This window comes from Ranitomeya variabilis, chromosome 1 (genome assembly GCF_051348905.1).
Source record: "Ranitomeya variabilis isolate aRanVar5 chromosome 1, aRanVar5.hap1, whole genome shotgun sequence".
Classification (NCBI taxonomy): Eukaryota; Metazoa; Chordata; class Amphibia; order Anura; family Dendrobatidae; genus Ranitomeya; species Ranitomeya variabilis.
The window spans coordinates 336,693,856-336,715,667 of record NC_135232.1 but is presented as its reverse complement, the minus strand read 5'-3'; the positions used below and the strand labels follow the sequence as shown (position 1 = coordinate 336,715,667).

The 21,812-nt window shown below is 45.1% G+C and overlaps 1 protein-coding gene across 4 annotated transcripts in view; it reads left to right on the top strand.

Annotated features, from left to right (window-relative positions):
- RNF212B (ring finger protein 212B) overlaps nucleotides 1-21,812 on the top strand; it is a 471,927-nt gene that overhangs the window by 188,476 nt on the left and 261,639 nt on the right. For all 4 annotated transcript variants that reach the window (XR_013224222.1, XM_077299403.1, XM_077299400.1 and 1 more), the window contains 2 exons: nucleotides 6,107-6,222; nucleotides 6,314-6,374. Coding sequence is in view for 3 of the 4 variants with exons in the window: in XM_077299403.1 (XP_077155518.1) it covers nucleotides 6,107-6,222; nucleotides 6,314-6,374 (177 nt within the window). In the remaining variant the exon portion in view is untranslated. The remainder of the gene's footprint in view (nucleotides 1-6,106; nucleotides 6,223-6,313; nucleotides 6,375-21,812) is intronic.

Genomic DNA, 21,812 nt, shown 5'->3' with positions numbered 1-21,812 from the left:
CATCTGAATGCAGCCTATCCAAGCGACTGCTGTTTTCACTGATGCGTGCTTGCACCATGTTGAAACCAGCAGTCACTTGCTCTCACAAAATTTTGAAAGAGCTTTGGAAGGCTGCATTCAGATGCAAGAACTCAGGAGCATAGCTCCTTTCCAGACCCCTCTGTTGCTGCCGCCACGAACCTAATGGTGGTCTAGAGGTGGCAGGATCAGAGGGGTGTGGTAAAGGGAACTCTACGTCTTGACCAGCAGATTCAAGTAACGAGGGCTTCGATGCTGCTCCAGTGCTTGTGAAGGTGGATGGGGCAGAGGTACGGGAAGGGCCAGAGGAGGGGTCAGAGGGGTGGGGTCTACCGACGTGGCCCTCGGTGGCGGACTCCTGAGAGATCGCTCCAGAGGGGTCCAAAGTAGATGCAGGCGCCCGATGACTGGAGAAGGTGCTGTGAAATAGAGAAAAAAATTTAATATATTGATAGGGGAAAAGCCCTGACTGAAACCAAACAAGTTATACAGGTAAACATGGTGATTTATTCAATGGGCTGTTGAATACTTACACTCTATTCAGCATACTTTCCTGGAGGAAGGACAGGGCCCAGCCATACTTGTACCGAGTCCTTCTACGTCCTCTAGAGCCACTCGGGGCCTGCATCTCCTGGTTAAACTCCCTCTTGGAGCGATCCCTCAGTGACCACCACCGCTCCCTAACCCTTTCACCTGTAAAGACAAGAATAAAAGCAAGTGTTAATTAAAACACATTCCATTCAGTTCAAAACATAACTGAAAAGTGAATACTTACATTCTTGAGTCCGCTGCCTTGGATCAAGGTCCTCCCACCACGACAATACGTTCTGGCATACTTCCTCCCAGAGCCGACGGGTCACATACGTATGAGCATGCCTGCGGTCAGCCATATTCCACAGCGGCTCCTGCTCGCGGACCTCCTCGATGAGGCGGTCCACATCAATTCCCATATCCTCACCGTCTGAGTCGGGAGCACGCTGTGAAGACTGAAAAGAAAAAAAAAAAAATTAATACACTGAAACCAAAAACCACAAAGAGAAAAAAAAAAAATTACTCACTGCTGGCTGACCGCGGCGGCGACCACCACGTCGACTCCGGGAGCGGCTGGGAGGATCCTCCAGGCGTTGGCCTGAATGTGCAGCAGACTAACACAAAAGAAAAATAGTTATCTTTGATATAGGCATATGTTATATGTGTACAGTGATGTATGATGATCTGTTTTGTGTTGGGTGCACTGTGATGTGTGAAGCAACTGTTTCGACACAACTTACACTCTGTGCGCCCGCTCCTGACATTTCTCCACCCATCTCGTCCCCTTCTGAGAGCCCCTCGGCAGCTTCAGCTTCCTGTGAAAACATAATTAATGCATATAGTGATTAACAGAAATTTTAACTAACACCCAAAAAAATCTAAAACATTGATAACTGACCGCTACACGCTGTCTCTCTGGAGGAGGGCTATCAGAAGAGGACATTCTTGCTGTGGTCCCTGGTGGCTCTGTAAGTAAAAAGACACTTGTAATCTGCTATACACATTGAATTGGCAGATTTAGGGTCTTCAAAACTTACCTCTGGAAATTGGCTTGTTGTGTGCACGTGGCTGTGGTCCCTGGCAAAGGTGGTCTGTGGTTCCTGGTGGCTGGCAAAGGTGGCTGTGGTTCCTGGTGGATTGGAAATGTGGCTGGGGTTCCTGGTGGGTCTGTAAGTATAAAAAATTTATAGTTATACCCACCCCCCAAACTCATCTAAAACATTTAATAACCACCCTGCTCAAATTATGTGAGCAATGTTCATGCAGGCAAACAACAAGTTTGTAGAAACAAACCCAAAAACAAATAGATCCAAGGCACACCAGTTTGAGCTGGATTACCTACTTCAATAGTATGTGCAAGCTGTAAAACCATTTCCCTATCACCCCCCCAAAAAAAACCCTCTTGTAAAATTGAAATTCCTACACACAAGTTCAAAATGTATTTATCACATATGTGGTTTGAAAATATCTCTTTCAAAATAACTTTAAAAAATTAAATTTCCCTTTAAAAAATTTTAGATTACCTTTTATCTTAAAAAATAAACCCTGAACCAACACAGTATTGAATGTGTAACCATTTGTATAAAAACCAGTTTAAAATTTACCTTTGTGAAATGATACTACGGACATTTTTTACAAAATTTTTATTAATTCTTTTTTATTTTTTATTTTTTTTTACCATCACAGTAGGAGCTAAAATGCTCTTTATTTTAAATACAAGTACATCAACTGGACATGTGTTGAAAAAAGAAATAAAAATTTACACGGAAAAAAAAAACACACACGCAAGAAATACGCTCACACACTGGTACCACATGCTGCACAGACCACACTACCTGATAAATACATCACAGTAAAAAAAATGCATGTGAAATCACCTCACGTGAGTGCACGGACGCATGCACCTGCAATCACCCAGACACATGCACCTGCAATCACCCAGACGCATGCACAAAAGCACACAGGCACATGCACAACGAATGCACACGCACAAAAGCACACAGGTGCAGCCATACGCAAACACACAGATGCACACACACAAAAGCACACAGCCTGAGAAAAACACAAAGACGCACACAGACACACACAGACATGCATGCACCAACACACATACGCAAAAATGGCAGGACTCAGGCTGGAGCTGGACGCTGGCTGTATTCACAGTGGAAGGCCTCATGCTGGAGCTGGACTCTGGCAGGAGGCTGGCTGTTGAAGGACGATGGCAGGCCTCTGGTGTATTCAGGTTTAGCTCTGGCTGTATTCAGTAGCACGTCATACAGACACAAACACATGCACACGCACACAGACATGCACACAGACGCACACAAAAATGGCAGTTTTAGTACTCACACTCGCTGAAAGGCTGCAGCTTGAGGTTCTGTAGCTGACAGGTCTCTGGACGCTAGCAGGCTGGGCAGATGCTGGCAGGCTGGGCAGATGCTGGCAGGCTGGGCAGATGCTGGCAGGCTGTCTTCAGGCTGGCTGCTGTCTTCAGTCTTCTGTCTGGCACATTTGGGGTTGAAGCCCAGGCCTGGTTTATATAGATTTGGGGGTGTCTGGTGAATTGGCAACCAAATCCTGCTTCTGAGCATGTTCAGTGTAAAAAAACGCATTGCAGCGCTGCATTCCGTCATACGACGTGTCCCGAAGCATCCTGCACCCATAGACTTCCATTCTAGCCAACGACGCACACAACGCGTGTCAATCCGTCGCGATGCGTCGCCAATACAAGTCTATGGGAAAAAACCGCATCCTGCGGGAGAATTTGCAGGATGCGTTTTTTTCACAAAGCGACGCTTTGAGACGTTCGCCGAACAACGCTAGTGTGAAAGTAGCCTTATTAGCAGCAGCAGGGGTAGGCTGATGGGAGTAATAGATCCATCATCCGTCACCTGTTGTCTCTATTATTAAATGTAACTCTCATCATTTTTCCCCGCTCGCGCCGATCGCCGGCAGAGCAGGGAAGAATGAGGAGAGCCGTGTTCAGCACTTGGCGCCGGGGAACAGCGCTTACTGTAACGCTTCTTCCCCGGCGCTGATTCGTGTTACATGGATGGTATCCATGTGTGTTATGTGTATGCATGTGTGCGGGACGTTTTATGGCCCTTGCAGACATAAAATAATGGGCATGTCAGCATGTTTTGCCCACAGACACACGGTCAGTGGAAACACTCTGACATGTGCCCAGACCCATTCACCTGAATAGGCAAATAGCGCTCTGTTCCTCCCGAGTCTCTCCGCATGGCTAAGTAGCACTGTACAGCCACATATGGGGTATTGCCACGTTCAGTAGAAATTGTGGGACAATTTTTTTTGCCATTTTTACCCACTTTTGTGTGAAAATGTAAAATCTTTGGCTAAAACAAAATTTTGGTGGTAAAAATGTACCGTAGTTATTTTGTCCTCACTGCCCAATTGTATAAAATTCTGTGACAAACCCAAGGTGTCAATATGATCACTGCACCCTTGAATGAATTAATTGAGAGGTGTAGTTTGGGGTCACTTATGGGGGGGTTCTGCTGTTTTGGCAACTCATAGGCTCTCCCAGTGGGTCTTGGCACCTGCAAACCATAAAAGTAAAATCTGGCACTCCTTCCCTTCTGAGCTCTGCCATGCACCCAAACAGTGGTTTACACCTACATTTGGAGTATCATCATACTCAGGACAAATTGCATAACAACGTTTGGGGTCCAATTTCTCCTATTACCCTTGGAAAAATAAAAAATTGGGGGCAAAAAGATCATTTTTGTGAAAAAAATATGATTTTGTATTTTTACGGCTCTAAGTTTTAAACTTCTGTGAAGCACTTGGGGGTTCAAAGTGCTCACCACACATCTAGATAAGTTCCTTAGGGGGTATAGTTTCCAAAATGGTGTCACTTGTGGGGGGTTTCCACTGTTTAGGCACATCAGGGGCTCTCCAAACGCGACATGGCGTCCGATCTGAATTCCAGCCAATTTTGCTTTGACAAAAGTAAAACGGCGCTCCTCCCTTCCAAGCTCTGCCATGCGCCCAAGCAGTGGTTTACCCCCACATATGGGGTATCAGCATACTCAGGACAAATTGCGCAACAACTTTTCAGATCAAATTTCTCCTGTTACCCTTTGGAAAATAAAAATTAAGGGCAAAAATATCATTTTTGTTAAAAAAAAAAAATATCATTTTTTTATTTTTATGGCTCTACGTTTTAAACCTCTGTGAAGCACTTGGGGGTTCAAAGTGCTCACCACTAGGGTTGAGCGAAACGGATCGGACATTTTCAAAAGTCGCCGACTTTCAGCAAAGTCGGGTTTCATGAAACCCAACCCGATCCCACTGTGGGATCGGCCATGCGGTCGGCGATCTTCGCACCAAAGTCGCGTTTCATATGACGCTTTCCCTGCCATTTTTTCAGCCAATGAAGGAGTGTGGGCAGCGTGATGACATAGGTTCCAGTTTGCTTTGTGCGGCATCACAGGGGGTAAAACCGCCACCTTAACGTTTGGGATATAGCGATTTCCACAGTCCAACACAAACTTTGCGAGAGAGAGAGAGAGACTTTACTCCCCCATTGACTTACATTGGGGCTCCCCCATTGACTTACATTCGGTTTCGTGTTTCGGTCGATTCCCGACTTTGCGCGATAATCGGCCGATTTGACTCGACTCGACTTTTGACTAAGTCGGGTTTCACGAAACCCGACTCGATCCTAAAAAAGTGAAAGTCGCTCAACCCTACTCACCACACATTTAGATAAGTTCCTTGGGGGGTCTAGTTTCCAAAATGTTGTCACTTGTGGGACTTTCTACTGTTTAGGCACATCAGGGGCTCTCCAAACGCGACATGGCATCCGATCTCAATTCCAGCCAATTTTGTATTGAAAAGTCAAACGGCGATCCTTCCCTTCCGAGCTCTGCTATGCGCCCAAACAGTAGTTTACCTGTACATATTGGGTATCAGCGTACTCAGGACAAATTGCACAACTTTTGGGGTCCAATTTCTCCTGTTACCCTTGGTAAAATAAAAAAAATGTGGGTCTGAATTAAATTTTTTGTGAACAAAGTTAAATGTTCCTTTTTTTTTTTTAAACATTCCAAAAATTCCTGTGAAGCACCTGAATGGTTAATAAACATCCCGAATGTGGTTTTGAGCACCTTGAAGAGTGCAGTTTTTAGAACGATGTCACTTTTGGGTATTTTCTATCATATAGACCCCTCAAAGTGACTTCAAATGTGACGTGGTCCCTAAAAAAAATGGTGTTGTAAAAATGAGAAATCGCTGTTTAATTTTTAACATCCTAACACAAAAAAATTTGGTTCCAAAATTGTGCTGATGTAGACATGTGGAAAATGTTACTTATTAAGTATTTTGTGCGACATATCTCTGTTATATAACCCTATTAGTACACCTATCCATGTAAATGAGGTGCTGAAACATGTGGTAGAGGAGACTGAATTGATACTCCCCCATGTCACCATTATATCGAGTGTTACTATAGATTTATATTTTTCATTTGTAACAATTACAATTTCTGTGGATCAATGCAATGGCTGTGATCTCTATCCATGTTTTATTATAGGCATGGCGTTTTCAAAAGCAGCAGCATGAACTTCACGTGACTTTCTACAAACAGTGCCTTAATAAGGCTCAAGATGCTTTCCAGGTGGCTTTACTGAAGATTGAAACTCAACAGAGGTTTTAATCACATTTCTTTTTTATCTTGTATTTTGTGTTTTTGAAAATGTTTATCACTAAGGCTATGGTTAACAAATATCTGCTCCCATAGTGAGCTGAAAACTATAAAGAAAGAAAATGACGAGCTAAGATCTATGGTCACTCAATTGAAGGTAAGGAACAAGTATAATGAATCTGAAAAGAGTTTTCCTCTTCCTACTTTCTAGCCAAAATTATTTTCCCTGTATTAAAAATAATCAAATTACTGTAGCTTTTACTTGCCCTTCCCCAGTACACAGCACCGCATTTCCACCACTGGATCTGATAGTGTTTATTGGCATCAGTCAACAGAATTATTCAAATTGGCCAACTGTGCCGCCTGAATAGGATTTTGGACTTCAGAAAACTTGGTACTCAGATAGAATTCTATTCTATGGAGCGACACAGTTCGCATTACCCTGCACTTTTGCTTCCAGGTTCCACCTTCTTCACAGCATTCAGTTCTGATGAAGGTCTTAATTAAGACCGAAAATGTTTAAAAAAACTTTGAACGCAAAATAAAAAGGAACTTCATTTCTCATTGTAAGGCCGGCCTCACACTAGCGAGTTTTACGGACATATGAGCGCATAAACTACGTCCGTAAAACTCGCAAAATAAACGGCACAATTATTCTCAATGGGGCTGCTCCTATTAGCCGTATATTACGGTTCAGTATTATACGGCTTTCTACGGCCGTACAAAATCGCAGCATGCTGCGTTTGTCACCGTATTGCGCAAAAAAATCGCCAATGAAAGTCTATGGGGGCGAGAAAAATACGGATTCCACACTGACCAGCAGTGTGACTTGCGAGAAATACGCAGCGGTGTTAGTGAAAAGTCGGTAATTCAATTGCCGGCTTTTCATTTCTCCTGCACAAACCCGACAGGATATGAGACATGGTTTACATACAGTAAACCATCTCATATCCCCTTTTTTTTTGCATATTCCACACTACTAATGTTAGTAGTGTGTATGTGCAAAATTTCAGCGCTGTAGCTGCTGAAATAAAGGGTTAAATGGCGGAAAAAATTGGCGTGGGCTCCCGCGCAATTTTCTCCGCCAGAATGGTAAAGCCAGTGACTGAGGGCAGATATTAATAGCCAGGAGAGGGTCCATGGTTATTGTCCCCCCCGTGGCTAAAAACATCTGCCCCCAGCCACCCCAGAAAAGGCACATCTGGAAGATGCGCCTATTCTGGCACTTGGCCACTCTCTTCCCACTCCCTGTAGCGGTGGGTTATGGGGTAATGAAGGGTTAATGCCACCTTGCTATTGGAAGGTGACATTAAGCCAGATTAATAATGGAGAGGCGTCAATTATGTCACCTATCCATTATTAATCCAATAGTACGAAAGGGTTAAAAAACACACACACACACATGATTTAAAAGTATTTTAATGAAATAAACACAGCGGTTGTTGTAATAATTTATTGTTCTCTCAATCCATCAGGAACACCCTCGCTTGGAAAAATAATAAACGCACAAGATACATACCTTCTGGTGAACCGTCTCGTCCCACGAAGTAATCCATCTGAAGGGGTTAACTAATATTACAGGCAGGAGCCCTGCTAAATGCAGCTGTGCTCCGTGCCTGTAATCCCCGGCGAATGAATGAAATGTAGGTCATTGACCTACATTTCCTTCAGTCGCGGTGAGGCGCCCTCTGGTGGATGTTCTCATGAACTGCAGCCTGGGAACTTTTTCCCACGCTCCAGGTCATATGAGGACATCCACCAGGGGGCGCATCACCGCGACTGAAGGAAATGTAGGTCAATGACCTACATTTCATTCATTCGCTGGGGAATTACAAGCACGAGCACACAGCTGCATTTAGCAGGGCTCCTGCCTGTAATATTAGTTAACCCCTTCAGATGGATTACTTCGTGGGACGAGACGGTTCACCAGAAGGTATGTATCTTGTGCGTTTATTATTTTTCCAAGCGAGGATGTTCCTGATGGATTGAGAGAACAATAAATTATTACAACAACCGCTGTGTTTATTTCATTAAAATACTTTTAAATCATGTGTGTGTGTGTTTTTTAACCCTTTCGTACTATTGGATTAATAATGGATAGGTGACATAATTGACGCCTCTCCATTATTAATCTGGCTTAATGTCACCTTCCAATAGCAAGGTGGCATTAACCCTTCATTACCCCATATCCCACCGCTACAGGGAGTGGGAAGAGAGTGGCCAAGTGCCAGAATAGGCGCATCTTCCAGATGTGCCTTTTCTGGGGTGGCTGGGGGCAGATGTTTTTAGCCACGGGGGGGCCAATAACCATGGACCCTCTCCTGGCTATTAATATCTGCCCTCGGTCACTGGCTTTACCATTCTGGCGGAGAAAATTGCGCGGGAGCCCACGCCAATTTTTTCCGCCATTTAACCCTTTATTTCAGCAGCTACAGCGCTGAAATTTTGCACATACACACTACTAACATTAGTAGTGTGGAATATGCAAAAAAAAGGGGATATGAGATGGTTTACTGTATGTAAACCATGTCTCATATCCTGTCGGGTTTGTGCAGGAGAAATGAGAAGCCGGCAATTGAATTACCGGCTTTTAACACATATCGCGCTGAATGAAATCTAAATACAGAATATATATATATGTGTCTCTATGACATATATATATATATATATATATATATATATATATATATATATATATATATATATATATATATATATATATATATATATATATATATATATATATATATATACTGTATATATGTTTTCCCGAACATTTGAGCACATAAATCCATTAGATGTCGGTTTTGCAAGCCTGCGCGAAAATCTCGCAGTACGGATGCCATACGGATTACATACGGAGGATGCCATGCGCAAAATACGCTGACACACCCTGACTACGGATCAATATTTTGGGAACATTTCTCCGTATTACGGCCGTAGTACGGACGTATAATACGTGGCGTATTGTCTTACGCCCAGTGTGAGGCCGGCCTAATTCTGAGTGCCACGTTTTTTGATGTTGTGACTTACGGGCTTGTTACCCTACTTGGGCACCTCACTCACCAACACAAGAGTGCCGTATATGACTGTGTTCTGAATAGGATTTTGGTTGGAAAGAGGAAAAACCCTCTAATAGATCCACTCTACTTTTAGAGATCTAAATAAAATGAAAATTATGTCTAAAATGTATCTGGCAGTTACAGAATGTTTATAGAGCATTACTTTGTAAAGAAGTGTGAGTCATTTGTGTAACATATATCCATTAAAGGGAACCTGTCACCAGAAAAAAAAAAATTCTATTAAACTGTAGATATGTGTTAGGTGGTAAGGGTGTTGTTTAGTAAAATGAAAATATATTATCAGGTCATGTATCTAATGTACGGTATTTGTCTGGAAATTGTATCGGACTGTGTTAATGGCGTGTCATATGCTTTAATAAAAAATACATGATTTTTAAAAAAAAAATGCAGATATGCAGTTAATAGCGTTACTAACCTGCCTGCCGCCTGCACACACTGGTGTCTGTCACAGCGGTAACTGGCATGGCTCCTCAGCGTTGCTCCACTCACTGTGCAGTTTCTTCTCGTAGCAGGCCCTCCTGCTAAAGTTTGTTTTTCTCCTGCACTCTGCTGCATGGCAGCTCAATATGGTGGTTCCATCTAGCCTTAGGGGTTCATGGCCGGACTCTGCAGGAATTTGACCCTTCTGTATCCTGTGGAGATCTGGCTCCCCAGCCTATCCCATGTGGGCAGGTTCTATTGAAGACAGCTCCTCCTTGCATTCCTGGCCCAAACGCTGGTCTCTACCCCATTTGTTTCTGTACATGATTTCCTTTATTCTGATTCTCATTACCGCTCCAGCTAGTTTTCCATCTGGCGACTACCTGCGGCCAAGCCTAATGTTACCACCAGAGGCTCTAGTGAACACCAGGTAGTAGCCTAGTCATGCCCCTCCAGAGTAGGTCCATACCCAACAGCATTACAGAGTCAATGAGCAACGGATCCATTTATGCACACCGGATCCCTTAATGCGGCATCCATTGTCATCTATACTATTAACAGACTACAACGCAGTGGCAGACATACAGATGGTGCAGCTGCATCGGGGCCCGGAGGTAGAAGGGGGCCCTTCAGGGGCGGCTAACAATGAAGGCAATATGGTCTGTTTCTCCAGCCCCGAGGCTCCGGACAGGCCCATGGCCAGATTGCCCTCATGTGCAATGGTCAGGGAGTGATCCCTGCAGCTCCGCTGCCTACAGGAGAGAATGACAGAGCGGAGCGGGCAATGAAGGGGGTGGTGGAGAAGCAGGCAATGATAGAGGTGGTGGAAAGAGCAATGATGGGGGTGTTGGAGTGGGTAATCATGGAGGTGGTGGAGAGGGCAATAATGGAGGTGGTGGAGAGGGCAATGATGGAGGTGGGGGGAGAGGGCAATGATGGAAGTGGGGGAAAGGGCAATGATGGAGTTGGGGAAAGGGCAATGATGTGGTGGTGGTGGTGAGGGCAATGATGGGGGGTGGCGGTGGAGAGGACTATGATGGGGTTGTGGAGAGGGCTATGATGGGGCAATTAGAGGGGTGGTGGAAAGGGCAATCATGGAAGTGGTGGTGAAGAGGGCAATGATTGAGGTGCCGTCCTTAGTTACAGTTTCCTCTTTTATGTATAACACTGTCCCTTATTACATACCATCCTATCTAGTTATATACAATACTGTCCCTTATTACATAGCTTCTTCGGCTGCTATGCACAGCACTGTCAGTTTCACACGTCCTTTTTTTTCTGGTACCGTAGATGGCAGTGTCCATGTGTGTAATACTTGCAGCACACATGTGGTAACCATGTGTTGCTTCAGTACCACTCGGACAGGTGCCAGTGAAGAAGCGGTACAGTAAGCGCTGTTCCCCGTCACCTGGTGCTGAAGACAGCTCTCTTCTTTCTCCCCTGCTCTGCTGGCAATCAGTGCGAACAGAGGAGATTGATGAGAATTGTATTCAAGTGAGAACAGTGATAGCAGTTGGCGGCTGATGGGACTATTACTCCCATCAGCGTACACCTGCTGCCGCTAATAACAGTGGCAGCAGGAGCAGCTGATGGGAGTATTCATCACCTGCCGCCTGCGCTATAAATAAACAAATAAATGAAAAAAAACGGCTTGGGTTCCCCTGTATTTTCTATGACCAGCTAGGCAAATCTCACAGCCTGGAGCTGCAACCCTCAGCTGTCAGCTTCAGAAAGGCTGGTTATCAAGAATAGAGGGGTCCCCACTCTGTTTTTTTAAATTATTTAAATAAATCAATTAACAATATGTCGTGGGGTCCCCCCCTTTTTTGACACCCAGCCTTGCTAAAGCTGACAGCTGGGGGCTGGTATTTTCAAGCTGGTAAGGGGCCATGGATATTGACCCCTCCCCCCCCCCCAGAGCCTAAAAATAGCAGCCCGCAGCTGCCCAGAAAAGGCACATCTATTAGATGCGCCACTTCTGGCACTTTGCCTGACTCTTCCCACTTACCCTGTAGCGGTGACAAGCGGGGTTCATAATTGTGGGGTTGATGTCACCTTTGTATTGTCTGGTGATATCAAGCCCAAGGCTTAATAATGGAGAGGTGTCTTACTAATCCTATAGTGATATTGTAAATAAAGACACAGCAAGTATAAAACCCTTTAGTAAAAATAAAACAAAACACAGTTTTCCATTTTTATTTAAAAATAACAAACAGTTATACTCACCTAAAGCCTAATTCCACTGAATCCTCTCATCTCCTGTAATAAAACTAAATTAAAAAAACAACAATATCCCTCACCTGTCCTTCGTTCTGTCCCACGCCGTAATCCATGTCTGTGGGATAAATCATTTTCAACCTGGACGGTGCCAAGAGGCGACCATCCAGGCTGAGAACCACTGGTGAATGAGCTGCTGCTAGTGCATCATCACTGACCAGCTGTGACATCATCGTGGTTACAGCTGGTCAGTGAGGCTGCGTTCCCAGTGTGATCTGTGGTGAAGTCACTGAGCTTGAACTGGGTTGACCTCATCACTGACTTTTTCCCTTGGTGCTGAGGTCACCGCAGTTCAGCCCCAAGTTTTTAATTTTTCTAAGGGCTAATAGGAAACTGTGGACCTTTTTGTTGTAAACATTTATCCTGAGTGCGCCAAAACCCTACACGTAAAAGGGGAATACTTTTCATGCACAGTGCAAAGCTCAAAAGCGCCATTTCCATCGGTGTTGACACCCATTAGCTCCATACCATACCTCCTAGATTCTAGTTTTAGTGACCCTCATAACCTCTGGTCTGGGTTACCTAGAGATACTTTAAATTATTTTTACGATAATAATATACTGAAAGATAACATTTGGCCCAGAAATGCTCTAGTTCAGCCCAAGAACTTTCTTCAGCTTCAACATATTAAGCGGATACTTCACCAATTTAGACAACAATATCCATCTAAATCAAGGTGGTCCTGGCTAGACATGCTGACTAAACTACCTTCTCCAAGAGTAAAGCTTATCTCTCGTTTTTATTCTAGACTTATCACCCCACCCCTTACTTTTAAACCATCTTTCATTTACTCTTGGGAGTCAGAACTTAATGTCAGTTTCTCTGATGAACAGATATCTAAAATTGTAATTAATGCACGCGGTTTTTCCAGATGTATTCTCCTCCAAGAGAATTCTTATAAAATCCTAACTAGATGGCATATGACCCTGGCCAAACTCTCATATATGGGTTTATCTGACTCCGACATCTGTTGGAGATGCCATCCTCAGACGGGCCACCATACGCACATTTTTTGGGATTGTCCGATATTTAAGGATTTTTGGTCAAATATTAATCGGAAACTTAAGAAATTAAGACTCATTGACATTAATCTACAAGCCACAGAAGCTCTTTTGTCGTGTCCATCCAAGAGCTTTAAACCAACGAAACATGGTCTTTTACCATGACTAATTAGCGCAGCAAAACATTTAATTACCATACACGGGAGAGAGGAGTCTCCTCCCACTCTTCGAGAATGGATCTCTAAGGTGAACCAGATCTCCTGCTTGGAAGATCTCACCAGTTGGGAAACTCACTCCCATGAGACCTACAACATAACTTGGGTCCCATGGAAACAGCTACAATCCAGAGTTTCAATATAAGGTTTTTTACATACAGCTCGCAAGGGAAGGAGCGCGTTTGACTTTTCAATGCAAAATTGGCTGGAATTGAGATAGGACACCATGTCGCGTTTGGAGAGCCCCTGATGTGCCTAAACAGTGGAAACCTCCCAATTCTAACTCCAACCCTAACCCCAACACACCCCTAAGCCCATCCCTAACCACACCCTTAACCCGAACATGCCCCTAACCCTAATCCCAACCCTAACCACACCCCTTTAACCCTGACACATCCCTAACCCTAATCCCAACCGTAAACGTAATCCAAACCCTATCCCCAACCCTAGCCCCAAACCTGTTGTGAATTCCGTTCTCGAACTCCCTCCTGTGGTCATGAATGGTACTTCGGTGAGTTCTGTCCGTTGACTCCCTCTGGTGGCTGTGAGTGGAGCTGCTGGTTCTGAGATTTCTTCTCCAGCTGCCCTCGTTTGGGGCTAGGCTGATTCTCTATTTAACTCCACTCAGATCGTTACTCCATGCCAGCTGTCAATGTTCTAGTACTGGTTCAGATCTCTCCTGGATCTTTCTGAGGACCTGTCTACTGCAGCACAAGCTAAGTTCCTGCTTGTTCATTTGTTACATATGGTTTTTCTTGCTAAGTTCTAGTCCAGCTTGCTATCATGAAACTACCTGGCTAGCTGGAAGCTCTGGGGGTGCAGAGTGGCACCACCACATCGTGAGTCGGTGCGGGGGTATTTTTTGCACACTCTGCGTGGTTTTTGTAGCTTTTTGTGTTGACCGCAAAGATCCCTTTTCTATCCTCAATCTGTTTAGTTAGACTGGCCTCTCTTTGCTAAAACATATTTCATCCTGTGTTTGTGATTTCCTCTTATCTCACAGTCAATACTTGTGGGGGGCTGCTTTTACCTTTGGGGAAATTTCTCTGAGGCAAGTAAGGCTTTGTTTCCTTTCTTTAGGGGTAGTTAGCTCTTAGGCTGCGAAGAGGCGTCTAGGCAGAGTCAGGCACGCTCCACGGCTGTTTCTAGTTGTGTTGATAGGAGTAGGGTTTGCGGTCAGCAGAGTTCCCATTTCACCAGAGCTCGTCTTGATTCCGTGTCTAACTATCAGGTCATTCCTGGTGCACCTAACCACCAGGTCCATAACAGTACAGCTGGCCAACAAAGTGTTAATGCATCTCAATAGAGGGAAAAGAGAAGTTCTGAGACCATTTTTTTTTCTCTCTGCAGTGTGTTTTGCCTTTCTTTTCCCCTTAAACTCTGGGTGGTTCAGAACTTAGGTGTGGATATGGACATTCAAGGTTTGTCCTCTAGTGTAGATCAACTCGCTGCAAGGGTACAAAACATTCAAGATTATGTAGTTCAGAATCCTATGTTGGAGCCTAGAATTCCAATTCCTGATTTGTTTTCTGGGGATAGATCTAAATTTCAGAATTTCAAAAACAATTGTAAACTGTTTCTTGCTCTGAAACCCCGCTCTTCTGGTGACCCTATTCAGCAAGTAAGAATGATTATTTCTTTGTTGCGTGGCGACCCTCAAGACTGGGCATTCGCCCTGGCGCCAGGAGATCCTGCATTGCGTAATGTAGATGCGTTTTTTCTGGCGCTGGGTTTGCTTTATGATGAACCGAATTCTGTGGATCAGGCAGAGAAAATTTTGCTGGCTTTGTGTCAGGGTCAGGATGAAGCGGAGGTATATTGCCAGAAGTTCAGAAAGTGGTCTGTGCTTACTCAGTGGAATGAGTGTGCCCTGGCAGCAATTTTCAGAAAGGGTCTTTCTGAAGCCCTTAAGGATGTTATGGTGGGGTTCCCCACGCCTGCTGGTCTGAATGAATCAATGTCCTTGGCCATACAGATCGATCGGCGCTTACGTGAGCGCAAAACTGTGCACCATTTGGCGGTATCCTCTGAGCAGAGGCCTGAGCCTATGCAATGTCATAGGACTTTGACCAGAGCTGAACGGCAAGAACATAGACGTCAGAAGGGGCTGTGTTTTTAGTGTGGTGACTCCACTCATGCTATCTCTGATTGTCCTAAGCACACTAAGCGGTTCGCTAGGTCCGTCACCATTGGTACTGTACAGCCTAAATTTCTTCTGTCCGTTACTCTGATTTGCTCTTTGTCATCCTATTCTGTTATGGCATTTGTGGATTCAGGCGCTGCCCTGAATTTGATGGACTTAGAGTTTGCCAGGCGCTGTGGTTTTTTCTTGGAGCCCTTGCAGCATCCCATTCCTTTGAGGGGAATTGATGCTACGCCTTTGGCCAAGAATAAGCCTCAGTACTGGACCCAGTTGACTATGTGCATGGCTCCTGCGCATCAGGAGGATATTCGCTTTTTGGTGTTGCATAATCTGCATGATGTGGTCGTGTTGGGTTTGCCATGGCTGCAGGTCCATAATCCAGTATTGGATTGGAAATCAATGTCGGTGTCCAGTTGGGGGTGTCAAGGGGTACATGGGGATGTTTCATTATTGTCAATTTCTTCCTCCACTCCTTCTGAAGTCCCTGAGTTTTTGTCGGATTACCGGGATGTATTTGATGAGCCCAAGTCTAGTACCCTACCTCCTCATAGGGATTGTGATTGTGCTATTAATTTGATTCCTGGAAGCAAGTTCCCTAAGGGACGACTTTTCAATTTGTCTGTGCCAGAACACGCCGCTATGCGGAGTTATATAAAGGAGTCCTTGGAGAAAGGGCATATTCGCCCGTCGTCGTCACCATTGGGAGCAGGGTTCTTTTTTGTGGCCAAGAAGGATGGTTCTCTGAGACCTTGTATAGATTACCGCCTTCTTAATATAATCACGGTCAAATTTCAGTACCCTTTGCCTCTACTGTCTGATTTATTTGCTCGGATTAAGGGGGCTAGTTGGATCACCAAGATAGACCTTCGAGGGGCGTATAATCTCGTGCGTATTAAACAGGGCGATGAATGGAAAACAGCATTTAATACGCCCGAGGGCCATTTTGAGTACCTGGTGATGCCATTCAGCCTTTCTAATGCTCCCTCTGTGTTTCAGTCCTTTATGCATGACATCTTCCGAAAGTATCTGGATAGATTCATGATCGTATATTTGGATGATATTTTGGTCTTTTCGAATGATTGGGAGTCCCATGTGAAGCAGGTCAGAATGGTGTTCCAGGTCCTTCGTGCTAATTCCTTGTTTGTAAAGGGATCTAATTGTCTCTTTGGAGTTCAGAAGGTTTCCTTTTTGGGCTTCATTTTTTCCCCTTCTACTATCGAGATGGATCCTGTTAAAGTCCAAGCTATGTATGATTGGACTCGGCCTACATCTGTGAAGAGCCTTCAGAAATTTCTGGGCTTTGTCAATTTTTACCGTCGCTTCATCGCTAATTTTTCTAGTGTTGTTAAACCATTGACTGATTTGACCAAGAAGGATGCTGATGTGGTGAATTGGTCCTCTGCGGCCATTGAGGCTTTTCAGGAGTTGAAACGTCGTTTCTCTTCGGCTCCTGTGTTGTGTCAGCCAGATGTTTTGCTCCCTTTTCAGGTCGAGGTTGATGCTTCTGAAATTGGAGCAGGGGCTGTTTTGTCTCAGAGAAGTTCTGATTGCTCTGTAATGAAGCCATGCGCTTTCTTTTCGAGAAAGTTTTCGCCTGCTGAGCGTAATTATGATGTTGGCAATCGGGAGTTGTTGGCTATGAAGTGGGCATTCGAGGAGTGGCGACATTGGCTTGAAGGAGCCAAGCATCGCGTGGTGGTCTTGATAGATCACAAGAATCTGACTTATCTCGAGTCTGCCAAGCGGTTGAATCCTAGACAGGCTCGTTGGTCGCTGTTTTTCTCCCGTTTTAATTTTGTGGTTTCGTACCTTCCGGGTTCTACGAATGTGAAGGCTGATGCCCTTTCAAGGAGTTTTGTGCCTGATTCTCCTGGGGTTCCTGAGCCGGCTGGTATTCTCAGAGAGGGGGTAGTTCTGTCTGCCATCTCCCCTGATTTGCGGCGGGTGCTGCAGGAGTTCCAGGCTGATAGACCTGACCGTTGTCCAGCGGAGAAACTGTTTGTCCCTGATAGATGGACTAATAGAGTTATCTCTGAGGTTCATTGTTCGGTGTTGGCTGGTCATCCTGGGATTTTTGGTACCAGAGATTTGGTGGCTAGGTCCTTTTGGTGGCCTTCCTTGTCACGGGATGTGCGTTCTTTTGTACAGTCTTGTGGGACTTGTGCTCGGGCTAAGCCCTGCTGTTCTCGTGCCAGTGGGTTACTTTTGCCCTTGCCGGTCCCGAAAAGGCCTTGGACGCATGTTTCCATGGATTTTATTTCAGATCTTCCTGTCTCTCAAAGGATGTCGGTCATCTGGGTGGTTTGCGATCGCTTCTCTAAAATGGTCCATTTGGTACCCTTGCCTAAATTGCCTTCTTCCTCTGATTTGGTTCCATTATTTTTCCAACATGTGGTTCGTTTGCATGGCATTCCGGAGAACATAGTGTCTGACAGAGGTTCCCAGTGTGTTTCAAGGTTTTGGCGGTCCTTTTGTGCTAAGATGGGCATTGATTTGTCTTTTTCTTCGGCTTTCCATCCTCAGACAAATGGCCAAACCGAACGAACCAATCAGACTTTGGAAACTTATCTGAGATGCTTTGTTTCTGCGGATCAGGATGATTGGGTGACCTTCTTGCCATTAGCTGAGTTCGCCCTTAATAATCGGGCCAGTTCGGCTACTTTGGTTTCGCCTTTTTTTTGTAATTTTGGTTTTCATCCTCGTTTTTCTTCAGGGCAGGTTGAGCCTTCGGACTGTCCTGGTGTGGATTCTGTGGTGGACAGGTTGCAACAAATTTGGACTCATGTGGTGGACAATTTGACCTTGTCCCAAGAGAAGGCTCAACGTTTCGCTAACCGCCGTCGCCGTGTTGGTCCCCGACTTCGTGTTGGGGATTTGGTTTGGTTATCATCTCGTTATGTTCCTATGAAGGTTTCTTCTCCTAAGTTAAAGCCTCGTTTCATTGGTCCTTATAAGATTTCTGAAATTCTTAATCCTGTATCATTTCGTTTGGCCCTTCCTGCTTCTTTTGCCATCCATAATGTGTTCCATAGGTCGTTGCTGCAGAGATATGTGGCGCCTATGGTTCCCTCCGTTGATCCTCCTGCTCCGGAGTTGGTCGAGGGGGAGTTGGAGTATGTGGTGGAGAAGATTTTGGATTCTCGTATTTCGAGACGAAAACTTCAGTACTTGGTCAAATGGAAGGGCTATGGTCAGGAGGATAATTCCTGGGTTGTTGCCTCTGATGTCCATGCTGCCGATTTAGTTCGTGCATTTCATTTGGCTCATCCTGATCGGCCTGGGGGCTCTGGTGAGGGTTCGGTGACCCCTCCTCAAGGGGGGGGGTACTGTTGTGAATTCCGTTCTCGAACTCCCTCCTGTGGTCATGAATGGTACTTCGGTGAGTTCTGTCCGTGGACTCCCTCTGGTGGCTGTGAGTGGAGCTGCTGGTTCTGAGATTTCTTCTCCAGCTGCCCTCGTTTGGGGCTAGGCTGATTCTCTATTTAACTCCACTCAGATCGTTACTCCATGCCAGCTGTCAATGTTCTAGTACTGGTTCAGATCTCTCCTGGATCTTTCTGAGGACCTGTCTACTGCAGCACAAGCTAAGTTCCTGCTTGTTCATTTGTTACATATGGTTTTTCTTGCTAAGTTCTAGTCCAGCTTGCTATCATGAAACTACCTGGCTAGCTGGAAGCTCTGGGGGTGCAGAGTGGCACCACCGCATCGTGAGTCGGTGCGGGGGTATTTTTTGCACACTCTGCGTGGTTTTTGTAGCTTTTTGTGTTGACCGCAAAGATCCCTTTTCTATCCTCAATCTGTTTAGTTAGACTGGCCTCTCTTTGCTAAAACATATTTCATCCTGTGTTTGTGATTTCCTCTTATCTCACAGTCAATACTTGTGGGGGGCTGCTTTTACCTTTGGGGAAATTTCTCTGAGGCAAGTAAGGCTTTGTTTCCTTTCTTTAGGGGTAGTTAGCTCTTAGGCTGCGAAGAGGCGTCTAGGCAGAGTCAGGCACGCTCCACGGCTGTTTCTAGTTGTGTTGATAGGAGTAGGGTTTTCGGTCAGCAGAGTTCCCATTTCCCCAGAGCTCGTCCTGATTCCGTGTTTAACTATCAGGTCATTCCTGGTGCACCTAACCACCAGGTCCATAACACAAACCTAACCCTAGCCCCAACCCTAACTTTAGCCCCAACCCTAACTTTAGCCCCAACCCTAACCCTAACTTTAGCCCCAACCCTAACTTTAGCCCCAACCCCAACCCTAACTTTAGCCCCAACCCTAACCCTAACTTTAGCCCCTACCCTAACCCTAACTTTAGCCCCAACCCTAGCTTTAGCCCTAACCCTAATGGGAAAATGGAAATAAATACATTTTTTTAATTTTATTATTTTCCCCTAACTAAGGGGGTGATAAAGGGGGTTTGATTTACTATGTATAGTGGGTTTTTATGTTTGGCTGCTGTCACACACTAAGGCTGGTTTCACATTTGCGCCTGTGTGCGCAGCGTACGATCCGCATAGATCCGCATGCATCATGCGTACCTATCTTTAACATGGTGTACGCATGGATATGCGTTTGCATGTTTTTGCGTACTCATGCGTTTTTGCACGGTGTGCAGCTGGGCGCGGCAAACGCACCATGTTGCACTTTTGGAGGCGTCAAAAATCTGTCAAATATGCGCAGACATGTGCATGTGGATGAGTGCGTAAAAAAAATGCATTACTGTCTATGGGAACGCTTGGGTACGCATGCGTTCGATGCGCTTGCGTACTTCGGACTGCGCATGTCCAGGAACTGCTTTGAGACACGCCCAGCTGGAAATATCGAACGCATGCGCATAAAAAGCGCAAACGCATGCAAAAAAGCATGCAAACGCTTCGTTTTTTTGCTGTCATGCGCGGATAAAAAACGCTGCATTAGCATGCGTTTGCATGCGGTTGCGGATGATACACTGCGCACAGACGCAAATGTGAAACTAGCCTAAGGCCGGTTTCACATTTGCGGTTGTGTCCGCAGCGTTTCTTCCGCAAATATCTGCATGCGTTGTGTATTCCTATATATATTTTTTTAAATCATGTATTTTTTATTGAAGCATATGACACGCCATTAACACAGTCTGATACAATTTCCAGACAAATACCGTACATTAGATACATGACCTGATAATATATTTTAATTTTACTAAACAACACCCTTATCTCCTAACCAACCCCCCTCTCCTTCCCCCCAATCTCTTGCCCATTATCCAATACAACCATCTGACAGCATCACCTCTTGAGAAAAGATAACAAGCTTTACAAAAACACGCCTGCACATGTAGGAGTCCCCCCACAATCAACTACACGACACCCATTCTACTTTGCAGTAACTCAGCAGACGCCACAACTGGGTAATTCATCCATCCACCCCACACATTTTCAAATTTTGTATTCTGACCTCTCTTACTGTATATATTTCTTTCCATAAGGACAATAAAATTTATCTTGTTGATAAATTCCTTTTTCCCTGGCGGTTTTTCAACCAACCAGTGCATTGCGATAAGCTTTCTCGCAGCATACAACAATCTTGCGATAGTCAGCCTTCCACATTCATCCGTAGCAATATCATCCATACAGCCCAAAAGGCAAGTCAGCGGGTTACGCACCACATCTACTCCTGTCACCTCCTGGATCAAGTTAAGCACCTTCACTCAAAAGGGTTGGAGGCGAGCACACGACCACATCATATGTAGCAGATCAGCGCCTTCCTCACCACACCTGGGACATTCCGATTTACCTCTCAGTCCTGCCTTCCTCATCCATGCCGGGGTCCTGTACACCCTATACACCAGGTATAACTGTGACACCCTCTTAGCCTCACTCAGGGAAGCCCTGGGGATATATTGAAGTATGGACTCCCACTGGGACTCCGACAAGGGGCCCACATCCGCCACCCATTTCTCCTTAATCCTTAACGGATGCTTCAGTAAAAAGGTGTCCATCAGACCCCTGTACATCAAGGTAATGAACCCCCTCGTACTCCTCCGAGGCCCAATAAGATTCAACAAGCTATCTGACTGCAGATTCACGCGCGACACCTTATTTTGACAGTTTAGGGCATGTCTCAACTGCAGGTACTGAAAGAATGACTTCTGGGTTAAAAGAAACTCAGTCCTAAGTGTCTCGAATGTTTTAATAACATCTCCATCAAGCAACTGAGACACGAACCAAATGCCAATGCTCCTCCACTGACCGAACCCCCGCAATCTCATGAGCTCTACCAACCTAGGTTCAAACCAAATTGGCGTATATCTCGTAAATTCTGTTACTCCCCTCCATTGCTTAATTTTCTGCCATACTTTCCCCATCATAGCTATTGTTGGGAATTTTTGGGGGTTAATTCTGAATCTACCTGCTTCAAGACTGGCCAACAATGGGCCCTTCCCTACCGCGCGTTCAATGATTATCCCCGCTGAAGAGCTTTATTCTGGCTCT